The following is a 26,562-nucleotide window of genomic DNA, read 5'->3' as shown; positions in this document are numbered from 1 at the left end:
TTTCCACTTTCCAAAAACTTTCCAAAACAAAGACCCTGCATTGTTTCCACGCATAAGTTTGCACATGTGAATCTTGCACAAAGAGATCCAGATTACTCGATCGCTCCTTTCGAGTTGCTTTGACGCTGAAGCTACTTGTGTCGACCTGAAATGATGTTAGTGTTATCTCCTCAAAGAGGTTTTCGGTTCAATTAAAATCTCGAGTTGTTTCCTACAGACCCAAACATTGTTACACAAGTCAGTAGGAGTAGTTTGGTGTCAGATGTTATAGCAACAGTGGCATAAAGCTCGATAAATCAACCCCAACTCATTTAAATACTCCTATTTGCTTCTGGATCATTTATAACCAATTTTTTCATATGCTTCACTAACGTTTAAAGTAAATGAACTTGTTACTTCTACTTGTGGCTTTGAGCACGGCATTTTGTCTCCCATTAGAGAAGCGTATTGAGTCATTCAGCGCTAATGAGGCTTACACGTCTGTACTTACTTCAACATGGAAATTATTTTGGAATGAACAACTCGGAGCATTCAATTTAAATGATCCCTCTTGCTCAAAGAATTTTAGCTTACCTGCAGTCTGGGATGTGGCGGTTGTCGCGAAGGCAATAATCGAGTCAGGGAATAACACAGCATCTCAAAAGGTATTAACCCAGTTGTACTCGTATCAAAGCTCCAATGGGTGGTTTACTGCACTTCCAAACCAAACAGACGCTTTTACCGATGATAATGCGCAAATTGTTTGGGCTTTGTTAACGGCGTATGACTTGACCAAAGATGAAAAGCATTTGGCAACTGCCAAACAATTGGTGAAGCTAATACAAGGACAATGGTCCGATATAGGGGGAATTACATGGAAGACAGGAGACCCATACGTTGCATCAATATCCACTACTGAAGCTGCATTGGCCGCTGTTAGGTTGTACAAATACACTCAAGATAAAAGTTTGCTTGATTTTGCTGAACAATGCCTTTCCTGGATGGAAGAGAAACTCAAAGATTCACTGGATGGATTTTATTTCGATGGCATAAATAAAAACAATGGCGATATTGATAGAGGAAAATTGTCGTATACAGTGGGTACAGCAATTTCTTCCTACATATATTTGTACAAGTTTACCAACAATGCCACTTATTTAAGTATTGCCAATCTGAAAGCGACGGCAGTTTTTGCAACAGACACGTCGAATGCGCTTATGAATAACGGTGGTGGTTGGAATAACGGATTAAAATATAACCATTTGTTATTTGCCGGTATTGCTGATTTAATTCAGATCGGGGGCCAATTACAATATACTCAGAAGTTGATAGATCAAGCCAGGATTGTGCATGATTACGATCAGTTAAGCGAGGGGGTCTATGTTGATTTTTACACTGTTGAAACATTAGCTAATCGTTACACACAGCTTACTGGTCAGCCCAATGGGTATAGCTTTAATGCGAATAACTACTGTAACAACAATAAGCTGGACCCCAAAAGATCTGTTTTGAATCAAGGATCTGCGGCGCAAATTTTTTACCAAGTAAATCGAGTGAGCTCGGGATAGGCCGTGTACTAACAGATCGAATAATGCCTTAAGTATTCCGGACGACAATGACGAACATTATGCTGGATTGTTAACGAATGTACCTAATTGCAAAATCTTTCTCTACGTGATTGTCAAATTCGTCAATGTCGCGTTTTCTGAAACTGTGGCGCATGCGAGTAGTACTTCAATTGTAGGCTTTCATTGTCCGTAAGCTTCAACAATGTGCTATTCGGGCCGTAGATACAATTTCTTTACCTCTTTATGTGTTCTTGAGGCAATACATGCCTTATCGTGCTCCAGATAAACAACCTCCACCTCAGCATGATAGAAAAAAGGGGTTTTGTGTCATTTATAGAGTCGTGGGATCATGTACCAAAATTATGGTTGATAAACAATTATAGCCGAAATTTGAAATAGTATCTTCAATTTGACCGCGTCACAAACAAAGAATCGGCGTTGAAACAAAGCTATGGGCCCCTACTTTTGGTTATTCAACAGCCTAGCTGTAGTGGTAGTTATTTTACTTGGTTGTTTGACCATAGTCTTCAAACTGATAGCAATTATTAAAAAGGTAGTGTATAATGTCTCAAAACCGACAGTGCAAGGGGTCCTTACTATATCAACGAACTTGCCACCCAATTATAGAAGACAGCCCGTCGTGACGTCAACGTGGAGCTTCACAGCCTCTGGGGGTGTAGAGCCACACGACCTCCCTTCTCAAAGATCAGTTAAATGTGTAACTAGCTCCTATTGTATACACGTGAAATCAATGAAGCAAAATAAATAAGTTTAAAATTAAAAAAAAAAAAAAAAACAACAATAAGAGGGAGATCACACATTCTTTAAAGGTACCAAATCCCACACCTTTTTATTCAATACTACTTACAACAAATTATCCAATTGGACATCGATATCAAGTCTTTAAAGAATCCAAAAAGGTAATTGATAGTTTCCAGACGTTTAATCCGCATAAAGGATTTAATCCGCATCGGTTTCTACTTGCATAGCAAATTTTAAGTCGGAGGGCAAAACATAATACTTTTATCCCCACGATGGCATTGAATCAAGACACGAACACCAAGAAAAGGGCATTCAAAGAAGACAGACCTAACTCAAATGACTCAATTTCAACCAATGGTATAAATGATTTATCTGATCAAGTACAACCCAGCACAAGACTTCAAAAACCGGGGCTTGAGGACGATGACGTCAATGATCTTGAGATGATGTCAAGTCCTGAGATAGTTGACATAAACGTGGCAGAAGAAGAGGACGATGATGATGAGGAGGAGGATGAGGAGGATGATGATGATGACGACAACGACCACGAAGTCGATGAAGTGATTGCTGAACTGGATGCTATTGGAGAGTTGGGTAACGAGGTCCAAATAGTTGATGGGGATGGTGATGTTGTTGAAGTAACAGATAATGACAGTGCCAACTTAGATAACCATGGTCGGGTGAGCAGCATAAAGCCAAATGTGAGAGGCCAGCAGCAAATCGGGCAACCAAAGACGTACCCACTTGCAAATGACTTTGATGCACTTGCAGCAAAGTTGATGAAACCAATTGAGGATTATCCGGTCGAAGAATCGACGCATTATGTGTGGGAGATCAAAGACTGGGCCCTGCTATTGAAGCAGGACAAAGTTAGATCCCCTACATTCAAGTGTGGCAAATTTGAATGGAACATTTTACTTTTTCCTAGGGGTAATGGAAATCACAATGTTGTTTCTATTTATATTGAACCACACCCACCTATAGATGAGGTTACCGGTAAACCGTTGGATGAAAACTGGTATGTGTGTGCCCAATTCGGACTTGACTTTTGGAACCCTGATCATCCGGATGCTCATTTTCCAAACCAAAGCTCTCATAGGTTTAGCAAGAATGACACAGACTGGGGATTTAGCTCATTGATCGAATTGAGGTCTTTAATGTCAAATAAAAATGTCAAAAGCCAAGCATCAGATTACCCAATATTGGAAAATAATCAAATGAACATCACTGCTTTTGTTAGAGTTATAGACGATACATCAACTGGAACTTTGTGGAACTCATTAACGAACTATGACTCCAAAGTAAATGCCGGGTATGTTGGGTTGACTAATCAAGGGGCCACTTGCTATCTCAACTCTCTTTTACAGAGTTATTTCACAACAAAAATTTTTAGAAAACTCGTTTACCAAATACCCACCAATTTGAAAAAGAATGCTGCGGTTGCTTACGCGTTGCAACGTATATTTTACCAATTGTCCAAATCAAGCGACCCAGTTGCTACTCTGGATTTGACAAAGTCCTTTGGTTGGGATTCTTCTGATGCATTCACACAGCACGACGTACAAGAATTGAATCGTATTTTAATGGACAAGTTGGAAACGGCCATGAAAGGTACCGAGATAGAAAATGGGTTAAATGATATATTTGTTGGAAAAATGAAGTCATACATCAAATGTGTCAGCGTTCCCTACGAGTCATCTCGAGTGGAAGACTTTTGGGATATCCAATTGAATGTGAAAGGGTGTCAAAACTTGGAACAATCATTTAAAAACTACATTGAGATAGAAATGTTGGACGGAGAAAACAAGTACCAGGCTGGGGATGAATATGGCTATCAAGATGCTAAGAAGGGGGTTGTCTTTGAATCATTTCCTCAGGTTTTACACTTGCAATTGAAAAGATTCGAGTACGACTTTATGGTTGATGATTTGGTTAAAATTGATGACTTTTACGAGTTTCCAGACAAGATTGATTTGAAACCGTACTTAGACGAAGATCTATCAGCAGATATCAAAAACCAGAACTGGAATTACAAGTTACATGGGGTATTAGTTCATCAGGGAACAATCTCCAATGGTCACTACTACGCAATGATAAAACCAAACGCCAATGATGATATGTGGTTGAGATTTGATGATGATAAAGTATGGAAAGTATCCAAATCGCAAGTATTTAAGGAAAACTTTGGCGCTCCTGAATTAACGAGAGAACAATTGGCTACCATGTCAAGATTGGAACAGCAGGAGCATCTTATAAGGAGAGTCACATCGGCATATATGTTGGTGTATTATCGTGAATCAGAGTTGGAGAATATCTTGCCTGCAGATGAACAAGCGATAAATGCTGTTATATCTCCAGATATTGCCAACCAAATTCAGAGGGAGTGGGAGGAAAGATTGAGATTAGAGAAAGAAAGACAAGAGGCATTGTATTACACCAATGCTAAAGCTATCACAATCGACACAATGCATAATCACACAGGATTCGATTTAACTTTGGATCCCACTGTTGAAGCATATTATGATGAAAGTCTTGCTGGCACTGAATCTGACCCTCAACAGTTTAGGATTCGTAAGGATAGTTCATTTTCGGACCTAGTTGAAAAAATCGGCGAGCTGTTGGGCTATGAAGACAAAAGTTTATTCAGGCTAGGTGTTGTGTGTCATAGGAACAATCACACCAATAGACTAGATGAACTTGTGGATGAAAAGTTGAAGGATTTAACAGTTGCCAATTTCTACACCAAAGTTTTCAATAGAAAGTATGATGAAATGGTGTTTTACGTGGAGGAACTTAACAAGGATATCAACAATATCAACAAGCTAACAGACGTCGAAAAAAGGATTGATCCAGCCCATTTTAAATTTGATGAAACTTTTGCAAAGATCAAATCAGTTGGTCATGAAGTTACAAAGGATATGAAATTTCCCTTTACGGAGAAACATTCCGGCTATATTACGCTATTTATCAAATACTTCGATCCGGTTTCGCAAGAAGTGAGAACTTTGTCGCACATCACAGTTTCCACTAGTGACACCATCAAGTCAATCATCGAACCCATCAGAAATTTGCTCGGATTCAAAGAGGATGTCAATTTTGAATTGTTTGAAGAATTGAGTCCGCACAGATGCGAAAAACTCGACATTGGAAGCGTTTTTGAACAGCAAGAGTTGAGTACCGGTGATATTATTGTTGCCCAAGTCACGAATGTTGGTGATTTAGCAAGTGACAAACGGTTCAAGCACGTGAGAGATTATTACAAGTTTCTTGCTACGCGTGTTCACGTTAGGGTAAAGCCATTCAATGCAAATGAGTCTGACGAGGATTCTGATTACATTGAGGAAGAAGGACAAGACAATGAGAATGGTGAGTTGAATGCAAATAAAGAACGAAAGGATTTGAATGGACAGTACAATGACGAAACGACAATGAGGGAAATTGAAGAGGTTAAGAAATTGAGCAAAAGCTTTGAATTGTGGGTCTCTACAAGCTATAGCTACCAAGATTTAGCCGAGGCAATTGCTGGAATCATCAAATGTGATCCCGAATACTTGAAATTATTTGTTATCGGTAATCAAGGAGCACGCTACCCTTTGAAAACCAGTCACCTTATGTCGCAGGTTTTCCCCAGAAATGTTACAGTTAGTCAAATATTTGATATCGAATATGAGGTATTGAATATAAAGATGAAGGAGTATGAAAATTTAAAACTGTTTAAGGTGTTTTGGCTCAACAACTTGTTGCAATACCAGGAGTTTGAATTATTGGTGCCCAAGCGTGGAACTTTGCAAGACCTCATCAATAAGTTGTTGCACAAGGTTGATGTCCCTGACAAGGACTTGAAACATCTTTTATGTTGGTCGGGAACAAATCACAAGTTTTCAGAAATTCTTCGATTTGAAACCCCTGTACAACAACTCCATGAGGAAGATGATATATATTGTGGAATATTCCCTGCTGAAGTTCAAGTGTTATCTGACCATGATATCATCAAGAGAAGCACAGAGGAAATCATAGACCCCAACGAGATCACCGATGAAGTTATTAGAGATGAATTTGTCAAAGCTCGCGATGCCTCAAAAAACCTCAATCTCATTCCAGCGTTCCATTTCCACAAGCAAAGCACCAATTATCACGGTATACCGTTTTTCGTTATTCTTTTCCCCGATGAATTGTGGAGCAATACGAAAAAGAGATTGAGGAGAAAATTGGGATTGGGCCAACAAGCATTTGACAAGATTAAATTTGCATTGGCAGATGCTAATGACAAGGGACTGTACATTGATGAAACTGACCCCGATTTGATATTGTTTGACAAAGTTAGCAATGGGAGAGCCAATTTGGCCCTCGATCATATTGACCGTAACCCTAAACGTCAAAACCCATACGAAAAGGGTATATCCATAAGATAATTGGAAGATACATAAGTGGCGAGTGTTTCCCCCACCTTTTTTTTTTCACTAAATACGATTTGAATTTTCATATTCTCTACATAAAAAAAATATCTAGGTTCAGTTCTGACTACGCTTCTCACGTCTTTCCAATTCTCTTTGTCGAATATCAGTTGAGCTGATTTTACCCTTCCATTTGTTTTCAGCATTTGATTCAGCATCACCAATAACTTTAATGGCCGTTAAATCCAACTCTTTGAATCCATGCTCGCGTCGATAATTATTGACAAATTCACCACCTGATAACGTTTCATGACTAATTACTAACCCATCAATGGCTTCAATGTACCCCGTAGGACCACAAATGTCGTTAATTTGATAAATCTCATAATGAACAATTTCATCCATAATTAAATCGAGAAACTGGACAACAGAATTCTGTCGTTGATGAAATGGTTCAAGAACTTCACTGAATTTCTTATTCTTGAGTAATTCCAGACCGGTGATTCCAATAATCAATCGTTTGGAAGTGAGGAAGTAAGCCATTGATAAAAGAATCTTGTGGCCATCATGTAAATGATCAAATGTGCCACCCACAGCTGTTGTGTGAAACTGTTTCATGCGCTTTTTGCACTCAGATGGATAGTTTGAAGCAGTAAGTTCAATATCGATAGGAGAGTGTACAAGAGGGATATTCTTGAATATCGTCTGTTCTTGTTGGGCAATAAAGGCGTGATTCCAATTCGACGATAATTTGAGCAACTTTGAATGGGAGATGTTGAATATAATGTTTATTGAAAAGGTATAGTCAAACAAGGGCAATCCATCAATTGCAGTTCTAACCAAGTTGTAATAGTAATAAAGGATTTCATTCAAGTGGGTGACATTGGTAATCTCTTGTCGTATCACGATATCTAATCGATCGACACCATTTACTATCGTCAACACTTTCTCAATGAGCGGAGAGTAATCTTTTTCAATTGGATTATCTATAAAGATAACTGGACTAGGCATTGGGTATATCCGTGTGTGGTGGTGCTGCACTCTATATACAAAGAGGGTGGAGTTATCCAGTATTCACTCATGGCGCAATAGTTTTTCTTTTTCTTCTTTTTCTGTTTTGTGTAATTCGCTACAGAAGGTAGCCGGGTTACCTCAGATTTGGACCAGATCTGGAGCAATGGGCGCTGATTTACTTGCAGCATCTGGCGTTGCTGATGGCTTATCATTGTCATGTGCTTCTAGGCGAGACAGTTTCTCCGTCCTTTTGCTTCTTCCACTAATATAAATCAATTGGTAAATCTCATTAAGAAATGCTTCGTATTGTACTTTTTCCAATTCATTCACTTTCAAATTCAACAATTTCTTCAACGCAGTACGTAATTTCTTGTCTTGGTCACTCAACCCATCGATACCGTTCATCAATTCAATCGCCTCTTTTATAGCTGCCTCTACGGAGACACAATATGTCTTTGGATCAGTCTTTTTCACCATAAACTTGGGTCTGTAGTATTTAATATTTGCCCGAATCAACATCTTGTACATATGCAACTTCTCTTCATCACGTTCAACATCAATCCATCTGGCGGAATACAAGGTTTTGCTCACTTTGTCCATAAACAGGTAAAATGCATTTGATGCAACACCAAGCTTGCATTGGTCCATATACGTAGCATGAACTTGACTGAATACATTCATGTTGTCAAGAAATTCAAGCAATTGCTCTTTCGTGAGATGAGGTTTGGAACTGTATTGTTTCTTTTTGATTGAGTCATTATAATAATGCAAATCCTTGATCAATGTTGAACAAATATGATCGATATGATTTTGATTAACTCCAATACCACCCACACGATACTTGGGTATAGTCAATGCCGTAAACATTTCCAAAATAATATTGGTTCTCGTTGAACCGTGTTGTCGTCCATGTTCAGCAACTTTGTAAATAAGTGAACTAAACATCACATCATCAATGATGGAGGCAATTCTTGCATCTTGATGTTTATGGATTTGCAATTTACACAAGAAACTGTCCAAAACATTGTGTTTCTTCAAATCAGCAGTGTATAATCTCACACCACCCCATCGAATCATCGAATACCAAAATGCTTGAACGAACAACTTAAATCTACCCATGTTTATGAGACTGTCGAATACTTGATTCAAGATGTATGCATTTATTGAATATCGATCCTGCTTGGCTTTTTTTTGGCCTCTAGTGGATGCCTTTCCCACAATTGGCCAATTGCGTTTGAAGTCAATCAAAGGTTCAGGCTCAGATTTGACCTTGTCACGAAGTGGGATATAAACCTGAGGGTTAATTGGCAGACTGAGCTGCTTGACAACATTGGCGGGGATTAATTCATCAATTTGTGAAACGTACGACAATTGAGCATTTTTTGCCCCATTGACAGCCAGTTTGACCCTCAAATCGGTATACTCTTTAACTTTAGATGAGCTAGTTATAGGCTCATTAGGTTTACCTTCATTTCGCTCCAAAAAGCTCAACATAGCTTCGACTTCTGTTGAAACACCACGAAGAATTTCCAATGCTCTTTCATTGTACAAGTAGTGCGATCCACTTTTTAAATCAAGCCCAGTGCCAGAATCACGATTACAGAAACTACCAACATAAGTAGTAATTACTGGGAAATCAATATCAAGTTTATTCTTTCTCCATTTTGCAACATTCTTCCTATCTTGTTCTGGATTCGATGTTGGCAATGGTGGAGCGGCAACGCTCTTTACCTTATCAAAGATGACATCAGCAGTCTTGATGTGACCAGCTTCCAAGTCCAACAACTTTACTATACGTTCATGAGATGAAACCTTTGTGTCAGCTAAAACTTTCTGTTTCTCGTGATCCGAGTACTTGCGGAGTCCTTGTAAAAGAATGGTAAAAGTCTGAGCATCAGGATTGATTCCTTTGATATCCATCTCCTTGTTTTCAATCAATTCGTCAAAAAACAGCCATGCTTTAACTTGTCTATAGGCAAAATTCTTCACCAATATACTCAAACATGCATTAAAGATTGAAGTTGTCATTTTATCATCATCTTGAAATTTGACTCGCGAAGTCTTAAATGTTTCAATCATTCGATCACACATTTCGTCACTGACTTTACCCCATTCGCTACTCTTGGCCACTCCATCGAAAAGTTTGAGATAGGTATACGAATCACATGGGACACCATAGTTTCGTCGTTCATTGAATGATTTGATGCCATTTTTTTGGTCCTTTTTGTCAAAATGCCACTCCATGATGGTGTTCATTGCTACTGTTGCATTCTTAGGAGTTATGCGACACAAGTAGTTGGCACGTTTGGCATCTTGATCAAATGCTAGTAGGTCAACAACATTCTTTGTGACAAAATAAGGGTCATCCAACTGTTTTTGATTGGTTCCTAGCAATGCCAATGCCAAACCTCGATTGATCTGCTTCTTGGTCATTTCTTTTATCCTCATCACATTATCAAATATAACTCTTGACTGTTTATTGCTAAATTTCAAATCCCGAAGTCGTAGCTTATCCACACTAAATGGTTTGCCATCTTTATCAAGAAATGTAACTGAATCATATGCCCGTTTTAACAAAGCAAGTGATCTCTCAATACTCCGATCATCCTTACCCAGCTTTTGATTTCTTGACATAGATTGTTTATTGTATGGTACTATCTCACCGTTACTCTCCATTATATCGTTCAACTTTTTCCGTATATCAACCTTTACCGGAGGCGATTGAGTACCTGTCATATGAGACCGTAGCAGGCTACTTACGCGTTTAACCACGCTTTGTCTAACCTTCTTCATGGGAAATGCAATATAGTAATAAAAGAATTCGAGATGAGAGATGTGATTTTTCAGTTGTGAAAAAAACAGCCGCACAAATGATGATGTCTTTCTTGATGTAAACAACCTCAATCTCTAATTATGAGCAACGCAGAGGAAGCTCATACCACTGATGAGGTGCAACGCAAGAAATGGATTGAAACAAGGCAATCTATTGACAAGATCATCAAACGCCTAACCACTTCAAACATCCAATCATCAGTGTTGGAGCTCTTTACATCGAACATTAAACGAAGTCGTGGGCTATTAGTTCGGTCAATTATGCAACATCAGCTACACCTGCCTCAAAAAACACCAACTTATGCTTCATTGATAGATGTGCTCAATTCCAAAATTGGTTCAATTGGGAAACTCATATCAAGTCGAGTGATTTTGCAGTTCAAAATGGCATACATATCCAACGATTATCAATTAAGTACAACCTCCTTACAATTTTTGAGCTACTTGACTATGCATCAAGTCATTAGTGAGATTACCATGCTTCAGGTTATTCAATTATTGTTGGAATCACCAGTGACAGATGGTGACGTTGAGTTGTGTGTTGATATTTTTAAAGTCGCTGGTAAATTCTTGCTCTTGAGTTTTAAAGTACCTACAACGGTGATTTTGAATCGAGTTAAAGATTTGTTACAAGACGACCAAGAAAAGTTGGGCTCAAGGGCGCAGAGTTCATTGCGGTACTTGTTTAGACTTGGCCAGCTGCAGTTTAAATCAATACCAATGATTGAAAAATCGTTGGATTTGATCAATGATGAAGATAAGCAAACTCATGTAATAGACCTACAGGGTAAAGTAACCTCCAAGGACTATTTAAATGTATACCAATTTGATAACGATTATGACAAACACGAGGAGGAGTATGATGCACTACGACAAGAGATTCTTGATGGCGATGAAGGTGAAGAGGAAACCGTTCCAAGTTCAAAAGAAGTGACAACTGCAAAGCCAGTTGAAATTGTTTCGGATATGGCGCAATCAGATCTCCTTCAATATCAAAAACAAGTTTATTTAACCGTCATGTCATCAATGTCATCAGAAGAAGCAGTCCACAAACTTCTCAAACTAAGTCGTCAACAAAGTCAATCACAGCAACAAAACTCACAAACTCTATGCGACATGATTATAAAGTGCTGCTCACAAGAAAAAACCTATTCAAAGTATTTCGGCGTCATTGGTGAAATCCTTTGTGGTAAGAATCATCATTGGCAAACCCATTTCATTAACTTGTTTAAACACTACTACTCCATAATTGACAATTTCGAAGCCAATGCATTACGAAACATTGGTAAATTCTTTGGTCATTTGTTTGCATCAGACGTAATTCCATTGGATAGAGTTTGGGACGAAGTACGCATTACACAACAAGACACCGACCCCGCCAAGAGAATCCTACTTAAATTCATTTTCCAAGAAATGGTTGAAGAGATTGGTGTAAATGAATTGAAAGCGCGATTAGTTGATGATGCATTTGTTAAACGTGGCTTAAAAGGTGTGTTCCCCGTTGTGGATGTCGATGAAGATGATGCGGAACATTTACGGTTTTCAATCAATTTCTTCACTGCTATTGGATTGGGTGTATTGACGGAAGAGATGCGACATGTGTTGAATAATCTACCACCAGCGAGATCAACTAGAGGTAGAAGAAGGAGTCGTGATTCCGGTAGTGGTAGTAGTAGTAGTCGTGGATCAAGTTATTCAGGCAGTTATTCTAGTAATAGGAGTCGGTCAGGTCGGTCAGGTAGCTATTCTAGAAGTCGGAGTTTTTCAAGAAGTCGTTCTAATAGTTATTCTGGTAGCAGGTCCAGAACTCCATCAAGGGAATCATTTTGTCGATCGTCAAGTGGTGAAGACGGCAGAAGAAAGAGTAGTATTGAGAAAACTGGAAGATCGGTAAAAAGAAGACGCTCTTTAAGCAGCTCAAGTTCAGAAGATGAGAAACAGAAACCCAAATTGAGTGACATTTTAAAGCAAATGCATTAGCTATAATTGGCTTTGGGTACTACTCTGTGAGGATTTATATAGTGACAAGTTTGTTTGATTGTGACCTTGGCAACAGCTGCACTTCATTAAACACAAAAAATGGGAAAGAGAAAGCTTATTTTGGTATTGATTGTTTGTGGTTAACAACATTGAGATATGGAATTGGCTCATTTCACACACATCAAAAAGTCTAGACTCTGTACAAGTTGACAATTGTGTAGATCCATTTGGGTCCCATCAAAAACTTACTTGTCTTTTTTTTTATCTAGGTGATGTGATAAAGTAAGCCAATTAGAGAACGAGCCTGAGGTCCATCCCATGTGCTCGGCTTCTCACGTAAATCGATATACATATGTGTGCTATTTCGCTTATATGTGAGCCATTTAACTTGACTTTGTGCATATATATTTAAGGTTTAATTAAACACAAAACCATAGTATTACAATAGAGTGTTTATACGATGGGATTATAAACAACACAACAAAATTTAATAGGAATTGACCGAAAAGTCTATCTCATGGCTGGAAAATATGATGAGTGGAGATGAGGGAACGAAGGAAGTGTGAGTCATCCTGCTCCGTATAACTGCGTACAGAGACAACAACAGCAGCCCATGCAAGAGTGTCAGGTCAAATGAAAATTCCGTTTATGAGGTATCCCATGTGCATCAAACCGCCTTTGTCACAACTTTTTTTTAAGACACGGTGCATCTGATTTTATATCCATCAATTAAAAAACTCAAAGAGCTACCGAAATCGATGCTGATCAGTAAGGATTAGATGCAGGTATATTCACTCAACCCGTTGGGAATTTTCATTCCTGATTAAGTCGGCAATTCCCCCAATTGTGGTCACACCTGTTACAATTAGTTGCAATAGCATCATTTTTAAAGATGCAATCTCTGCTGCTGGTTATTTTCAATCCCTCGTTCTTAACTCATTTGGGAGAATATAATAAATCTCTTTTTTTGATAGAGCTTCACTTTGAAAAAAAAATTAAGGTTATAAAAATAATAGACGTGTACTGAAGCTCAATTGGTTATTAAATCCACAATGAAATTGGTAAACAAAGACACAAACACCTTTTCCACAAGAAAAAAAAAGCTCTATATGCAGTACTTGATGATTTTTTTCTCTCACAATGCACAAATTTCACGTGTTTCATTTTGTTTACTTCTTCCCTTTCCCTTTGACTCCTCAGCTCAGTGTCAGAAAATTTTTCGCAACACGGCACCACCGAACAACGACGAGGACGACAACGATTCAGGGGGTGGCGGAATACGTCGACCAAAAAAACAAGAGAATTCGCACCGAAGTTCTCACATGCATTACCAATTGAAACAAAATTCTCTAGTGTGGGATTCCTCGACCCTTTCATTCAAGACGTTGCTCATTTACACACAAACTGTCAACTCCTTCCTCTCTACCTCGTCTCTATGTGCCTTTCGTTACGACGTGAAATCTTGAAACAAGCACACCTGCCATCGTTGTCGTCACCCAAGTGGAAGATAAATTTCACCATCGTGTTTTGAAACAAGGTAAGTGATCAGATCAACCAAATGACGAGACGCGTCGGCATCTCATCGATTACACCCGAAGGATCTAGCAATTGAACCCTGTCAAGACTAACTCTACTCTTACTACGTGTAAAGTTGAACCCTATTGGTCATGGAGGGTAAGTTGGCTGCAGAATACATGCTGCTTAAAAAATCGTTCCACATTTTCAAAAAAAAAAAAAAAAAACAAAAAGACGAGGGAGTTATCGCTAGTGAAAATAGAAATAGGCGAACATCGGGCATTTCATACTCTTGCAAAAGAAGTAGAGAGCTTTTACGGCATTCGTTTATCCAGAATAGATGAACCCTAGTGGTTGATTGCTCTTTGAACTCAGTTTGTTCTAGACCTTTTTATCAACTGCCTCCTACTCTGTTTATAATTTGTTTTGTATTTGGTTACATTTGATACACAAACACAGAATACATTGTGAATAATCTTTCCGAATTGGTTTAAACTGTAAACAAAAACACAAAACAGGTATGCATCCGTACATCAATACATCAAAAACATTACAATGTATCAATACTACACAAAAACCAAGAAACAATATTATTTCTGCTCCTTGTTGTTTGTTGTTTGTTGTTTGTTGTTGTTTAAAAATTTTCTTTTCCCTCTATTCCAAAATTTCAACAACAAATCCAGCGCCAGAAGAATGAACGTCAAATATTTATTAAAACAAAAAATATTCCTTCAATTTTACTTTCTTTCTCTTTCTCTTTCAACCATATCTAAAACATCAAACTTCTATCAGTCGTTCCTTAAATCTTCATAAATCCCCTTTAGAAGTTCATTAGATACCCTCACTACCCAACTACTACAAACTTTCGTTAATACATACAATAGCCAACTATAGTTAAACGCTCATTTTAATTTTACAATGTTGTACAAGACTATCATTTCTACTGCTTTATTAGCTCAAGCTTTGGCTGCCCCATTGGCCATCAACCAACAACAACACCAACACCACAAACACAATGAAGAAAAAAGAGCTGTTCATGTTGTTACTCAAACCAATGTTGTTGTTGTTACTTTAGGAAATGGTGATGCTACTACCACTTTTAGCCCAGTTTCTGCTGAAACTCATGCTTCCGAAGCTAGCCAAGTCACTGATGCTCCTCAAGTTCAACCAACTACTACTGCTGACGCCTCATCAAACGATGATGACTCCACTTCGTCATCATCATCAGCTTCCGACTCCACTTCATCCTCCTCATCAAATGTTGGCTCTGGTGGTGCCAAGGGTGTTACTTACACTCCTTATGCTGATAATGGTAACTGTAAAACTTCATCCCAAATTGCTTCTGAAGTTGCTGAATTGAGTGGATTTGATGTTATCAGATTATACGGTGTTGATTGTGACCAAGTTGCTCAAGTCTTGCAAGCCAAAGCTTCTGGTCAAAAGATTTTTGCTGGTATCTATGATGTTTCCGCTATTTCTGATGGCGTTCAAACTATTGCCGATGCTGTCAAGGCTCATGGTTCATGGGATGATATCCACACTGTTTCAGTTGGTAATGAATTGGTCAACTCTGGTCAAGCCAACCCATCTCAAATCAAATCATATGTCAACCAAGCTAAATCTGCTTTGAAATCTGCTGGTTACAATGGTTCAGTTGTTTCAGTTGATACCTTTATTGCTGTTATCAACAACCCAGAATTGTGTGACTACTCTGACTACATTGCCGTCAATGCTCACTGTTTCTTTGATGGTTACTACACCGCTGACCAAGCTGGTGAATGGGTCTTGTCTCAAATCCAAAGAGTTTCAACTGCTTGTGGTAACAGTAAGAATGTTTTGATTACTGAAACTGGTTGGCCATCAAGAGGTGACTCCAACAACAAGGCTGTTCCATCAAAGGAAAACCAAGAGGCTGCTATTCAATCCATTAAGGACACTTGTGGAAGTGCCTCTATTTTGTTTACTGCTTTCAATGACTTGTGGAAAGCTGATGGTCCATACAATGCTGAAAAATACTGGGGTTTCTTGTCAAACTAAAGACACTTTTGAATACTTTGTCTTTTTCTTTTTTCCTTTTTTGTGCTTTTTTATATCTGTGCTTGCCTTTCAATTTTATACCCCCCAGCGTTGGGAGTTTCCAAGTGGAAAAAGAGAGTCAAAGACAATTCGTTTGGTTATTTAATACCATTGATGGCATTGCATAGCTGATGATGTTGGCTCTTGACCTCCTCTACACATGGATGTCTTAATTTTTGTTGTAACTTTTTTTTTGTATTTTGTTTTATTGATGTGTGTATGTATTTTTATACAAGTTAGATATCATATACATTCATTTGTTCATGATTTAAGGAGGAGCATTCTCTTGGAAAAGTTGGAACTGAGGTGGATGATAGTAGATGTAAATGTTTTTACATGAGACCGGCAGTAAACCACGAGTCAACAACTTAGGGCACGAAAGGCATCTACAATCAAAGACAATTGATAGACAACAAATAAACAAAATCACATCTTATACTAAAACAACGGATAATTGTGAAACCCCACCTATCGCTTGAAAATATGGCAAAGATGAACCGCTTATTTAACCAATAAGTTATTGAATACTCAAATAATAAACATTCTCAAAAATACTAAGTTCTATTCTTTAACCTTCAACAAGAAGCCCTCCCCCCACAGGAGAGAAAGAAATCAACCACAGAAATATTAATCAACATGAATTTGTTGGCTCATTCCATAGAAGATCCCCCCTCTCGCAAAAGAGAAGTCCTCAGTAGTAAAGCGCGAGTGAACGATGACACTTGACCTTCATGCAACATCAATGAAAAAGTAAACGGCGTATCAAATGCTAATTTTCATTCATTACTGGTGCATGTGTCGTGATCATCTCACTTGGATTAGGTGTTCAGTTTTCACTGTCTTGGATTTTAAAAATGTGTTCCATCAAATACCCATGGACCCCAAACGTTGAAGTGGTAAATGCTTTCCCTCCATCTTTTTGTTCTCAGTTGACTACTATTCATACTCAACAATTACATTCCTGTTTACACGTACAATACTTAAAATAACACAAAGACAAATTAATACAACCAAATATAAAGATAAAGTAAAACACCTCTCTACTCATCCTCCTCCTCCTCCTCCTCCTCCTCAGTTTCCTCTAAACAAGAAGCAATAAACTTTTTCCGTTGCTCAATCTCTTGTCCACTCTTGAACTTGTGCAACTTTGATTCCTGCAGTGTATCCAATATCGCATCAAACAGCTTATTCCAAGCCCCTACGGGCTCGTTTCTAGGTGGAGGCAAATACGCATATACTAATTCCGTGTCCCAATCGAAACCTTCAATTGCAGCCTTGATTTCATCCTTGGCCTTTTTCCTCGTGTTCTTCGTCTTTTTGTCCTTAAAAGTTAACTTTTTATCACTGGCAAACACTTTACGAGATAACGAGTCAAGAAATTGGGTAATATAGTTGACAATAACCAAAGTTTCAAAAGAGCATGCGTAAATGAAATGGCCGATTAATGGGTCTTTAAAACCAAGTGAGTTCAATGTTGTAATCATCTCAAATATGGAATCATCATCCAAGTCAAAAGTGGCGACATCACTGCTGCTGCTGCTGCTTGCTTGTGGTTTGAAGCCGCCTTGTTTTTGTTCATTATTAAGAAGCTTAGTGAACAAAAATACTGGTGGGTTCGCCCGCTTAAGCAATTTGACGAATCGAGGTGGGTCGACGCAATCAATCAATGGAGTTGATTCGTCAAGGTAGGCGAGACGGAAACCCGTGTCGTCATCATCGTCATCATCATCATCATCATCAACATCAACAACATCTTCTTCTTTTTCTTTTTCTTCTTCATTTTGGCTAGATGTAACATCTTCATTAGATGCATCAGACAGTGGTGCTTTTGCTTGTACTTGGGATGCCAATTGTGGATCCAATTGTGATTCCAACTGTGATTTTAATTGTGAATCCAATTGTGACTCCATTTGTGAATCCAATTGTGAATCCAATTGTGACTCCATTTGTGAATCCAATTGTGACTCCATTTGTGACTCCATTTGTGACTCCATCTGTGATTCCAATTGTGATTCCAATTGTGATTCCAATTGTGATTCCAATTGTGATTCCAATTGTGATTCCAATTGTGATTCCAATCGTGAGCTCGATCTTGGCTCAATTTTATGTGATCCTAGTTGTGTCGAAGATTGAGTCTTCGGAGCAGAAAAGAATACATCATCATCGGAATCTTCATCATCTTGTACCTCCTCATTCTCAATTGATTTGGCCGTATCCTCCTCCCCCTCATTATCTTCATTATCAAGAATAACGTCATTATCTTCATCGACTACTCCTTCATCTTCTTCCTCTTCTTCTTCATCATCATCATCAAGGGTACCCAAATTACTCAATTTAGGAACTTCGATATGATCCTGAAGTACATCACCAATATCAATATCCATATCGGCATCATCATCATCACCTGCATCGTCTCCACTTTCCTGATCAGCAATAACATTATCGTCATCATTATGACCGCTCTTTTGAGTTACACTTTCATGTTGCATGGCGTCATCAATATTTGAATTCTTCAATTCACCAATCTCTTCATCAAGTGCTGATTCTTCATTGGGGGTTTGGACCTTCTTGCTTGCCTTCTCATGCTGCTCCTTTTTCCTTTGTTGCTCTTGTTCACGAGCAGCAGCGGCTGCAATAGCTGCATTAGCCTGTGCTTCTGCTTTCTCAACAAATGCCACATCATCATCCATAGTTTCATCAATCTCGTCTTCCTCTTCCTCCTCCTCTTGCTTCTTCTCTTCTTGCACCTGCACCTGCACCTGCACCTGCACTCCCTTCTCCTCATCATCCTTTTTCTTCCTTTCACTATTCTCTGCATTTCTCTTTTGCTGTGCTTGTTGATCTCTCTTCAAAGCAGCAACTTCCCTATGAACCCCAGCAACTATATGTCGAGGCACTTTAGTCAACACCCGTGGAACATCACCATTAGCCAAACACGTTTCATAATAATTCTTGTAAGCGAAAATATCAGCATCACAACCAATAAATTTCCGACAACGATCACGCCATGAATGCAACGTATGCCTGGGAAATTTATGATACAATGAATTGTAAAAAGAATAAGGTAAAATTGATTTTTGATGAGGGTTGTTTTCATCATAATCCAATCCCATTTTAGCTGCTTCATTCTTGATGTAAACAACAGCCAAGCAACACATTTCATAATCGTCAAGTGGAGTGAATTTCGTCTTGATGGTTTCCAGCGACAGTAAATCTTCAATTAGAACTTTAATCAAACGACCTTGTTTATCCTTAATTAGTTTATCACGATCATTGGTCTTGTACACGTAGTGTAAACGCGGTGCCAAATGACGACGATACCGTGATCGGATGGAGTTGCCCGTATGTGGTTTCAACATCTCGTGAGTGGCCAAATCATGGAAAAGCACGTGCGAATTGCGGAATCGAGGGTTTCTACGAACTTGTTCAAGGATGTATTCATCCTTTTCTTCGGTATACCTGTTTGATGGGATGGTCAGTTTAACCAATGATTGTTTATATGTGCCTTCATTGGCATTAACGCTAGTTGTTGTCGAGGCAGTACCAATAGTGGAGTTAATAAACTCGTTCCTTTTTCCTGCTTGCTGCTGTTGTTGCCCATGTTGAGTCAAACCCAATATGTCAATGATATCCTCTCTCGCTCCAACATCGTCTTCATCATCAATCAGCGATGACGTAGCTGGAATGGTGTATCCTTCAAATGGCAACAATTGCCCCACACTAACACAATCGTCAATATAGTCAATTCTCACAAACCCACCTAAATGACTCTTGCTAGTAACGCAAACTATACCATCAACTTCACCCTCAGCTAAGTACCCACCATTTTGCATAATCATTCGCTTGTATTTGTTCCTGTTGGGTTCATCAAATGGAATGAAGAATGGCATAGGTTTATTGTCTGAAGTAACAAAAATGTGAGCATGTGGTTTAGCATATTGGTGATGGAATTGAGGTGGTGGTGGCGGTGGTGAAGCCTGCACCAGTTGTTGGAATTGGAAATGATTATTGGCATTGGCAGCACCAAATTGACGATTACTTGCATTTTGATGTTGTTGTTGATGTTGTTGTTGACGGTGTTGTTGACGGTGTTGTTGATGTTGTTGTCGTGATTGAACAGCTAGTTCCTGAGCACGTCGTTGGATATCCAATTGTTGTTGTTGAGTAGCTGTTAGAATGGCAGCTTGTGCAGTGGTTTCAGCAGCAGCACCATCGTGATCACCAAATGCTTGGTCGTAATTAAAGTTGAAATTCATATTCAGCAACGCTCTCCTTCACCAATTGGCTAAATGTAGTGTGGGAGTTGCTGATGTTTTGTGATTGATTGTGGTTGCAAAAAAAAAAAATTAATTCCGTAACCTGTGTTTTGATGCTGATGCTTGGAGGCAGATGGGGAAAGCTTGGAAAAGGAGAGTTCGTTTGTTGTTGATGTAAAGGTTCAACAAAAAAAAAAAAAAAAAAAAAAAAATGAGATTGGCTTTTGTTTATACTTTACAAAAAGCGCACGTGATACACTCAATTTCAAGGGACATGCTTCAGTTTGGTTCGACACGATAAGCTCTTACGACAAGTGGCAGATGAAGCATAATGCTATCTATTGAGCATCAAAGAAGTACCGAGAGACGTCTCATGACGTCCCTATAGCTAATTGGGTTATACGATTGATCTAAATAAAGTACCCCTGGTGGGCACCCTTCTAATTCTCCATCCCTACATTGCATTTTTAACTGGATATAGTATAGATTATAAAACTAAACAACTTCTTACCCTTGCAACCCAATATTTGTAATAAACTCACCTACAATAAGTAGAAATCTCCAAATAAACCAACAACAGCAATTGTCAAACTTAGACCAGAAACATAAGACCCGATAGTGTAACCTGATTTTATATGCTTTAAATCTTGAACGATTTCCTTCTTGGTTAAAGTATTTTCTATTTCAATTTCAACTTCAGCTTCTTGTGCTGACGTGCCTTCACGTGGTTGCTGTTGTTGTTGCTGTTGTTGCTCATCTTCAACGTCACGATCTCCTTCTTGGTGTCGAATTTGTGGTGAGGCTGGTTGAGATGAAGTTGGAGTAGAAAGACCCGATTCATCGGAAAGGTGAACATAGGATCTACCCAATTCATCAACACTACTGACTTTGGAAATAACTTGTGGTTCATCCTCATCATCGTCGACTGAAACAACCGAGGACGGAGCATGGGAGGAAGTTTTGGAAGATGAGCCTTTCTTGAAAACTGAAACATCTTGTTTGCTCAAAATCTTGTCTTCATAACCCCAAGCCTTGTAATACAAACCAAATAATGTTAAAGGGGCACCAATAGCGGCATAAACCAAATAAGGATGCTTCTCATCAATAGGACTATACTTGTAAGCCAAAGTGAAAAACAAGGTGCTCAATCCAGTTAAAAGCCCGTTAACAACCCGTGAACTGAAAAGGTATGATTTGACTTCTGTGATTTTGGAGTTCAATGTAATCACATTCAAGCTGTAGATGGCGTTCAATTGAGTGATTAGGTTAGGAATATTTTGTACGGATTGTTGAATAAGTGATGAAGTCAATAAACCAAGTGAGCCCAAGCCCAATAACTTTATAGTGTTGACACAAGTTCCTGTCATGATTGCTTTGATTAGTGGTGGTGGTGGCGATGGCACTTGGAAGTAGTAACAGACGTTTTAGCTTTAGCTTAGTAGTCAACAGAAACGTAAAAAAAAAAAAGATGTATAGTCTAATAAACAATCAGTTCTATTAGATATGGATGGAATCTGATAGACAGTGGCGATGTAAAGTTGTAGTTTGTTGTTTGTAGCTGTAGCTGTAGCTGTAGCTCTAGTTTGAATTGTGTGGCTTTTCTCTCTCCGCAAGGGATAAAAAAGAAAAAGAAAGGGTGTGTGAGTTTGTAAGCTTTTGAGTGTGACAGTGTGAGATAAGGGCGAGAAAAAAAAAAAAAACCGTGATCGGGGTTTGTATACTTTTCTCACCTGCAAGTTAGATATATTTGATTGCTGTCTCTTCTCCGACTGGGGGTACTTGAATAAGCTGATTGGGTGAATTAGTTGATAATCTGTAACCAAAGTGAATATATTTGAGTAACAGCAAAGGTAAACAGGGAAAAGAAGTGGACAGAATGTAAAAGAAGTAGAAGAAGGGAAAAAAAGAAAGGGGAGAAGTAGGCAAGAAAATAAGCAGAAAATAAAATAAAATAAATGCACCAACTGCTGTAGACAAAGAGAAAGAGGGGAAAGAATTGGGTGCGTGTATTGATAAGATAACAACAAACAAGAACAACACATACATACTGAAATTGTACTTTCATATATTGGGTGGCAAATTATTACTCTAATTGTTACAATTGCGTAATATCAATAACCACGTGCCAACCTACACATTATTTATGATCTATCAATAGACCCTTTTCACTTCAGTTTGTTACGAATTTCTATACAACTCTCACTCTCACTACACGCGTTTAAGGTACAACCATCGAGTCTCGAAGTAGACAACTGCTTCAAGAAAATGCATTCTCCTTTGTTCCTATACGTGTATATATATATATATATATTCAAACCCTTGATCAAATATCTTTTTTTGAACAAATGTGCGACATTTATTTCCTAATCGGAACATCACCCAGACACCCAGACACACTGAGACACACTCAGACCATTTCTTAGCTGACGAGGAGCCCTGCCGCAGTCTGGGCTGATACCTCTCTAATAAGGTCCTCTTCTCCTTCTTTCCAGTCACTACCTAATCTTTAACCAATCTGGAGCCTTTTCTGGATCGATATCAACCAGCAGTACATCAAACCCTTCAATCAACAATTCAACAAGTATCCTCCCGCCTCTGGCACCAGTAAACCTCCTATACTCTTCACTCACACTCGCCAAATTCCAGCCCTGTAATCTCCTCAAGCATCCAACAACGGTGCCAGTACGATGTCTCCCCATTCCACAACATACCAACATGGGATAATTCAGTTTATCAACAATCAACTCCAAGGCTTTAGTAATTATTGGTTCAGTTAACGAATCCCAGGGATTAATGTTTGGTTGTAGGAGTATGTTCAGTTGATGTTGATGATTATGATTATCAAATTCAATATATTCATTCAACATGCCAACGTATTCAATATTTATTGATTGTGAGGTGCAATAATCGAGAAAATCATCATTGGGTTCTTCTGATGCTAGCCACAAGATGGTTTTCAAATTCAATTGATTCAAAAACAGTTGGTTTATGATTGATGGTTGACCTGATCGATACAATTGTTTTTCAACGGGGCAGAAATTGAGTGGGGGGATTATTCGTAGTACTGGTGGATGAGTTATTTTGCGTAGATTGCTATTAGTGGTGGATGCATGGTCTTGTCTTTGTTGTTGCTCATTCTGGATAAGCTGTGATTGTGAAAGTGGGGTGGCTACTCCATCTTTGTCTTGTGGTGGTTGTAGAGGCTGTTGTTCCCCCTGCGTTGGAGTCAATGATTGTAGTTTCTCCTCCTCCTCTTGTTGAGATTCATCATAAATTGAACTCTCTTCAGCACCAGATTTCAACTGCTGGCTTAGCTTGCCTTGTAAAGGGACCGACTGATGAACTGCCATCTGGGTAGATCTAGTGTTGTAAGACTTAATGGGTGCCTAAGTGAAAATTCGTCTCTGATCAGAAACTCACTTTGTCGTTTGGTGAGACACGTTTTGTATGGCGCACACAACAATACGTCAATTGTTTTTCTCTTCGCTTTTTTGGGCCTTTAATTCGTTGTTAACTTTTTTTCATTTGGATATTCACCGACATAGCCAAGCCAAAAGCACCTACGCCTCCACCCCCATCATCATCATCATCATCAACATCGTCATATCAACTTACAATCAGCAATGGCAAAGAAAGATATAATAGCAATCAAGAAAGCGCAGGCAGCTAAAGCCAACACGGCCAATTCGACATCCTCCTCTTCCACCACCACTAATACCACTAGCTCTTCCGATTCGCTTCTTCCCCAATCAAAATCAGTCACTACAACATTCCATGAACTTAAATTGGCGATAAATACAACCACCAATGATTATTTTGCAACTTTGACTCCCAAATTGAAATTAATCGACTTGTTTCTTGTGTTTTTAGTAAGTTTGGGTATCTTGCAATTTAGTTATGTGTTATTGATTGGTAATTTCCCCTTTAATGCGTTCCTTGGTGGATTCGCTATATGTGTTGGACAATTTGTGTTGCTTGTTAGTTTAAGGTTACAAATTAATGATCATGGTGCTACTAAGGGAAAAGAAACTGTTGCGGTAAAGACAAAGAGCAACAAGACAACCAAAGGTGGAAAAGATGCTGATGGTGATGAAATTGATGAACTTGTTGAAATTGATGATAGTGTTGATACCGAGGATGACAATGACAAGTCCACTAAGGTATTCACTGGTATTTCTCCAGAAAGATCGTTTGCTGATTTCATCTTTGCAAGTTTGATTTTACATTTCATTGTCATTCACTTTATAAATTAGAGCAAGACAATAAAGTGGTTTGGAGGAATATCGAATATACTTGATAGATTTAAAAAACGCTCATTGTAGTGCCTCTTCCATTGAGACAACCAGTAGAGTCACAAGAGTGGTCTACTTATGCTCCGCATTCGCTTTCAATTAGAATTACTTATTATTAAAGACCAACTAAGCTTTTTATACAAAGTCAAACTACAAAAAGACAAACACTTCCACACACACTTTGTTGAGTCACAGACTCAAACTTTTTTCCGCCTTCAATCTTTCTTCTCTCTCTTGACTTGTAAAAGATCCGCAAGTCAATACTTGCTTTCAAGACTCTCGTCCGGGTTCACCATCCACCGTCCAATCACGTTAAATCCCCAGCTGTCTCTCTTTCTCTCTTTCTCTATCTCCTCCTTAAACTATCACACAACATCCTGATTTAGACTTTTCACCACCAGAAGTTTGTTGTGATTGTTGCTTCCGAGAGTTGCTTTGACCTGCGACACCATTTGACTTTTGTGCTGTGCCACCACCAGGGGAAACACCACCACTAGTAGTGGTTCCCGCACCAGTAGCTCCACCACCCACTACACCATTAGATTGCTGTTGCTGCAGTACCAGTTGCTGCAGCTGTTGTTGTTGCAGTTGCAGTTGTTGTTGTTGTTGTGCTTGTTGTTTGATTTGTTGCTCTTGTTGCTGTGGCGTCACACCCTCGTCTTTCAAACGTTGTTGTCTTTCAGCTTCTTCACTAGCTCTAACATATTTGACCAAATCAAAAAATGCTTCTTCAACGTTAATTCTCAACTTAGCTGACGTTTCTAAAAATGGACAATTAAAACTATTAGCCAAAGCTTGACCCTCTTCATAACTAACTTGTCTTTCCATTTCTAAATCACATTTATTACCCACAACCAACACAGGTACTTGATCACTATCTTTAACCCTCAAGATTTGCTCATAAAAAGTTTGCAATTCCTCCAACGAGTTTCTTGAATTTATAGAATACACCAAAAGGAAACCTTCACCAGTTCTCATGTATTGTTCCCTCATGGCCGAATATTCCTCTTGTCCAGCAGTGTCCAAAATATCCAACAATACTTGCTCACCATCAATAGTACATTGTTTGCGGTAACTATCTTCAATAGTTGGGTCATATTCATCAACAAAATGCGATTGGATCAATTGAATGGTCAAGGCTGATTTACCAACACCACCTCCACCTACTACTACCAATTTATACTCTCTTAACATGTGACTTAGGCTGTGCTACTGTGTGAATTAAGAAAAGAAAAGGATTGCTTTATTTGTTGACAAATTTCAAGTGAAAAAAAAAAAAAAAAAAAAAAAAAAGAAGACAAGAAGCAAAAAAATTAAATCAAAAACTAAAATAAAGACTTGACAAACACGAAGAACAAACAACAACGACAACAAGTATAAAGAAGAATAAGAAGAAGAAGAAAGTGAAATTTTGTCCACAATAACACAACAACACAACATAGCTATTAATTTGTATTCTAACCAATTCTATTCATTCGTCTAGAAAAAAAAAATTGACACAGAAGGGGGGAGGGGAGAAACCCATTAGTAAATTCAGCAAACCTCTAAACAACCCACTACATATATCAAAACATGTAACATACTGGTTTAGTGCTGGATGTGGGTTAATTGAGTGGGTTACATTCGATACTTGATATGCATTGTTTTAAAAATTATACAACCACAAGAACAACACAACATACGCATATACTAATTGACTTTATATAATAAAGTAATCTAAGAATTATAGAGAGATTCAATTGTAGCCGAGGTACTACGCTAACTCCGCAAAGCTCCAATCATATTTGGGAGGTGCTTTGGTATAGCTTGTCTCTTTCAATTGGCCCTCGTTTGCCTGGGGAATTCTATAGTCACACAAAAAGTGTCGTCAAAAACGTCACCACTTTAGCATTGA

The 26,562-nt window shown here is 38.6% G+C and overlaps 11 protein-coding genes across 11 annotated transcripts; 5 read left to right on the top strand and 6 right to left on the bottom strand. All coding sequences in view use genetic code 12, as the record gives it.

Annotated features, from left to right (window-relative positions):
• Positions 1 to 383: 383 nt before the first annotated feature.
• On the top strand, positions 384 to 1,547 carry CPAR2_407460 (uncharacterized protein; the record flags this gene model as incomplete). The annotated part of the gene is made up of 1 exon (XM_036811694.1): positions 384 to 1,547. The coding sequence occupies one exon, from the start codon at positions 384 to 386 to the stop codon at positions 1,545 to 1,547; it is 1,164 nt and encodes a 387-aa protein (XP_036668105.1).
• A 1,034-nt stretch (positions 1,548 to 2,581) lies between these two features.
• Positions 2,582 to 6,721, top strand: CPAR2_407450 (ubiquitin-specific protease; the record flags this gene model as incomplete). The annotated part of the gene is made up of 1 exon (XM_036811693.1): positions 2,582 to 6,721. The coding sequence occupies one exon, from the start codon at positions 2,582 to 2,584 to the stop codon at positions 6,719 to 6,721; it is 4,140 nt and encodes a 1,379-aa protein (XP_036668104.1).
• Positions 6,722 to 6,820: 99 nt separating this feature from the next.
• On the bottom strand, positions 6,821 to 7,714 carry CPAR2_407440 (putative pantetheine-phosphate adenylyltransferase; the record flags this gene model as incomplete). Its single annotated transcript, XM_036811692.1, has 1 exon — positions 6,821 to 7,714. One exon carries the CDS (start codon positions 7,712 to 7,714, stop codon positions 6,821 to 6,823), a length of 894 nt encoding a protein of 297 aa, XP_036668103.1.
• Positions 7,715 to 7,855: 141 nt separating this feature from the next.
• On the bottom strand, positions 7,856 to 10,453 carry CPAR2_407430 (uncharacterized protein; the record flags this gene model as incomplete). The annotated part of the gene is made up of 1 exon (XM_036811691.1): positions 7,856 to 10,453. The coding sequence occupies one exon, from the start codon at positions 10,451 to 10,453 to the stop codon at positions 7,856 to 7,858; it is 2,598 nt and encodes an 865-aa protein (XP_036668102.1).
• Positions 10,454 to 10,630: 177 nt separating this feature from the next.
• CWC22 (U2-type spliceosomal complex subunit) lies at positions 10,631 to 12,529 on the top strand (the record flags this gene model as incomplete). The annotated part of the gene is made up of 1 exon (XM_036811689.1): positions 10,631 to 12,529. The coding sequence occupies one exon, from the start codon at positions 10,631 to 10,633 to the stop codon at positions 12,527 to 12,529; it is 1,899 nt and encodes a 632-aa protein (XP_036668101.1).
• A 2,433-nt stretch (positions 12,530 to 14,962) lies between these two features.
• MP65 (putative family 17 glucosidase) lies at positions 14,963 to 16,081 on the top strand (the record flags this gene model as incomplete). The annotated part of the gene is made up of 1 exon (XM_036811688.1): positions 14,963 to 16,081. One exon carries the CDS (start codon positions 14,963 to 14,965, stop codon positions 16,079 to 16,081), a length of 1,119 nt encoding a protein of 372 aa, XP_036668100.1.
• A 1,079-nt stretch (positions 16,082 to 17,160) lies between these two features.
• RAP1 (DNA-binding transcription factor) lies at positions 17,161 to 20,376 on the bottom strand (the record flags this gene model as incomplete). The annotated part of the gene is made up of 1 exon (XM_036811687.1): positions 17,161 to 20,376. The coding sequence occupies one exon, from the start codon at positions 20,374 to 20,376 to the stop codon at positions 17,161 to 17,163; it is 3,216 nt and encodes a 1,071-aa protein (XP_036668099.1).
• Positions 20,377 to 20,918: 542 nt separating this feature from the next.
• CPAR2_407390 (uncharacterized protein) lies at positions 20,919 to 21,743 on the bottom strand (the record flags this gene model as incomplete). The annotated part of the gene is made up of 1 exon (XM_036811686.1): positions 20,919 to 21,743. The coding sequence occupies one exon, from the start codon at positions 21,741 to 21,743 to the stop codon at positions 20,919 to 20,921; it is 825 nt and encodes a 274-aa protein (XP_036668098.1).
• Positions 21,744 to 22,871: 1,128 nt separating this feature from the next.
• Positions 22,872 to 23,726, bottom strand: OCA1 (putative tyrosine protein phosphatase; the record flags this gene model as incomplete). The annotated part of the gene is made up of 1 exon (XM_036811685.1): positions 22,872 to 23,726. One exon carries the CDS (start codon positions 23,724 to 23,726, stop codon positions 22,872 to 22,874), a length of 855 nt encoding a protein of 284 aa, XP_036668097.1.
• A 273-nt stretch (positions 23,727 to 23,999) lies between these two features.
• Positions 24,000 to 24,629, top strand: CPAR2_407370 (dolichyl-diphosphooligosaccharide-protein glycotransferase; the record flags this gene model as incomplete). The annotated part of the gene is made up of 1 exon (XM_036811684.1): positions 24,000 to 24,629. One exon carries the CDS (start codon positions 24,000 to 24,002, stop codon positions 24,627 to 24,629), a length of 630 nt encoding a protein of 209 aa, XP_036668096.1.
• Positions 24,630 to 25,025: 396 nt separating this feature from the next.
• RAS1 (Ras family GTPase) lies at positions 25,026 to 25,862 on the bottom strand (the record flags this gene model as incomplete). The annotated part of the gene is made up of 1 exon (XM_036811683.1): positions 25,026 to 25,862. One exon carries the CDS (start codon positions 25,860 to 25,862, stop codon positions 25,026 to 25,028), a length of 837 nt encoding a protein of 278 aa, XP_036668095.1.
• Between the last annotated feature and the right edge of the window lie 700 nt (positions 25,863 to 26,562).

Source organism: Candida parapsilosis, contig 006372, assembly GCF_000182765.1.
Source record: "Candida parapsilosis strain CDC317 annotated contig 006372".
Taxonomy (NCBI): domain Eukaryota; kingdom Fungi; phylum Ascomycota; class Pichiomycetes; order Serinales; family Debaryomycetaceae; genus Lodderomyces; species Lodderomyces parapsilosis.
The sequence above is the reverse complement of the archived record's forward strand: the minus strand, read 5'-3'. Positions and strand labels throughout refer to the sequence as shown.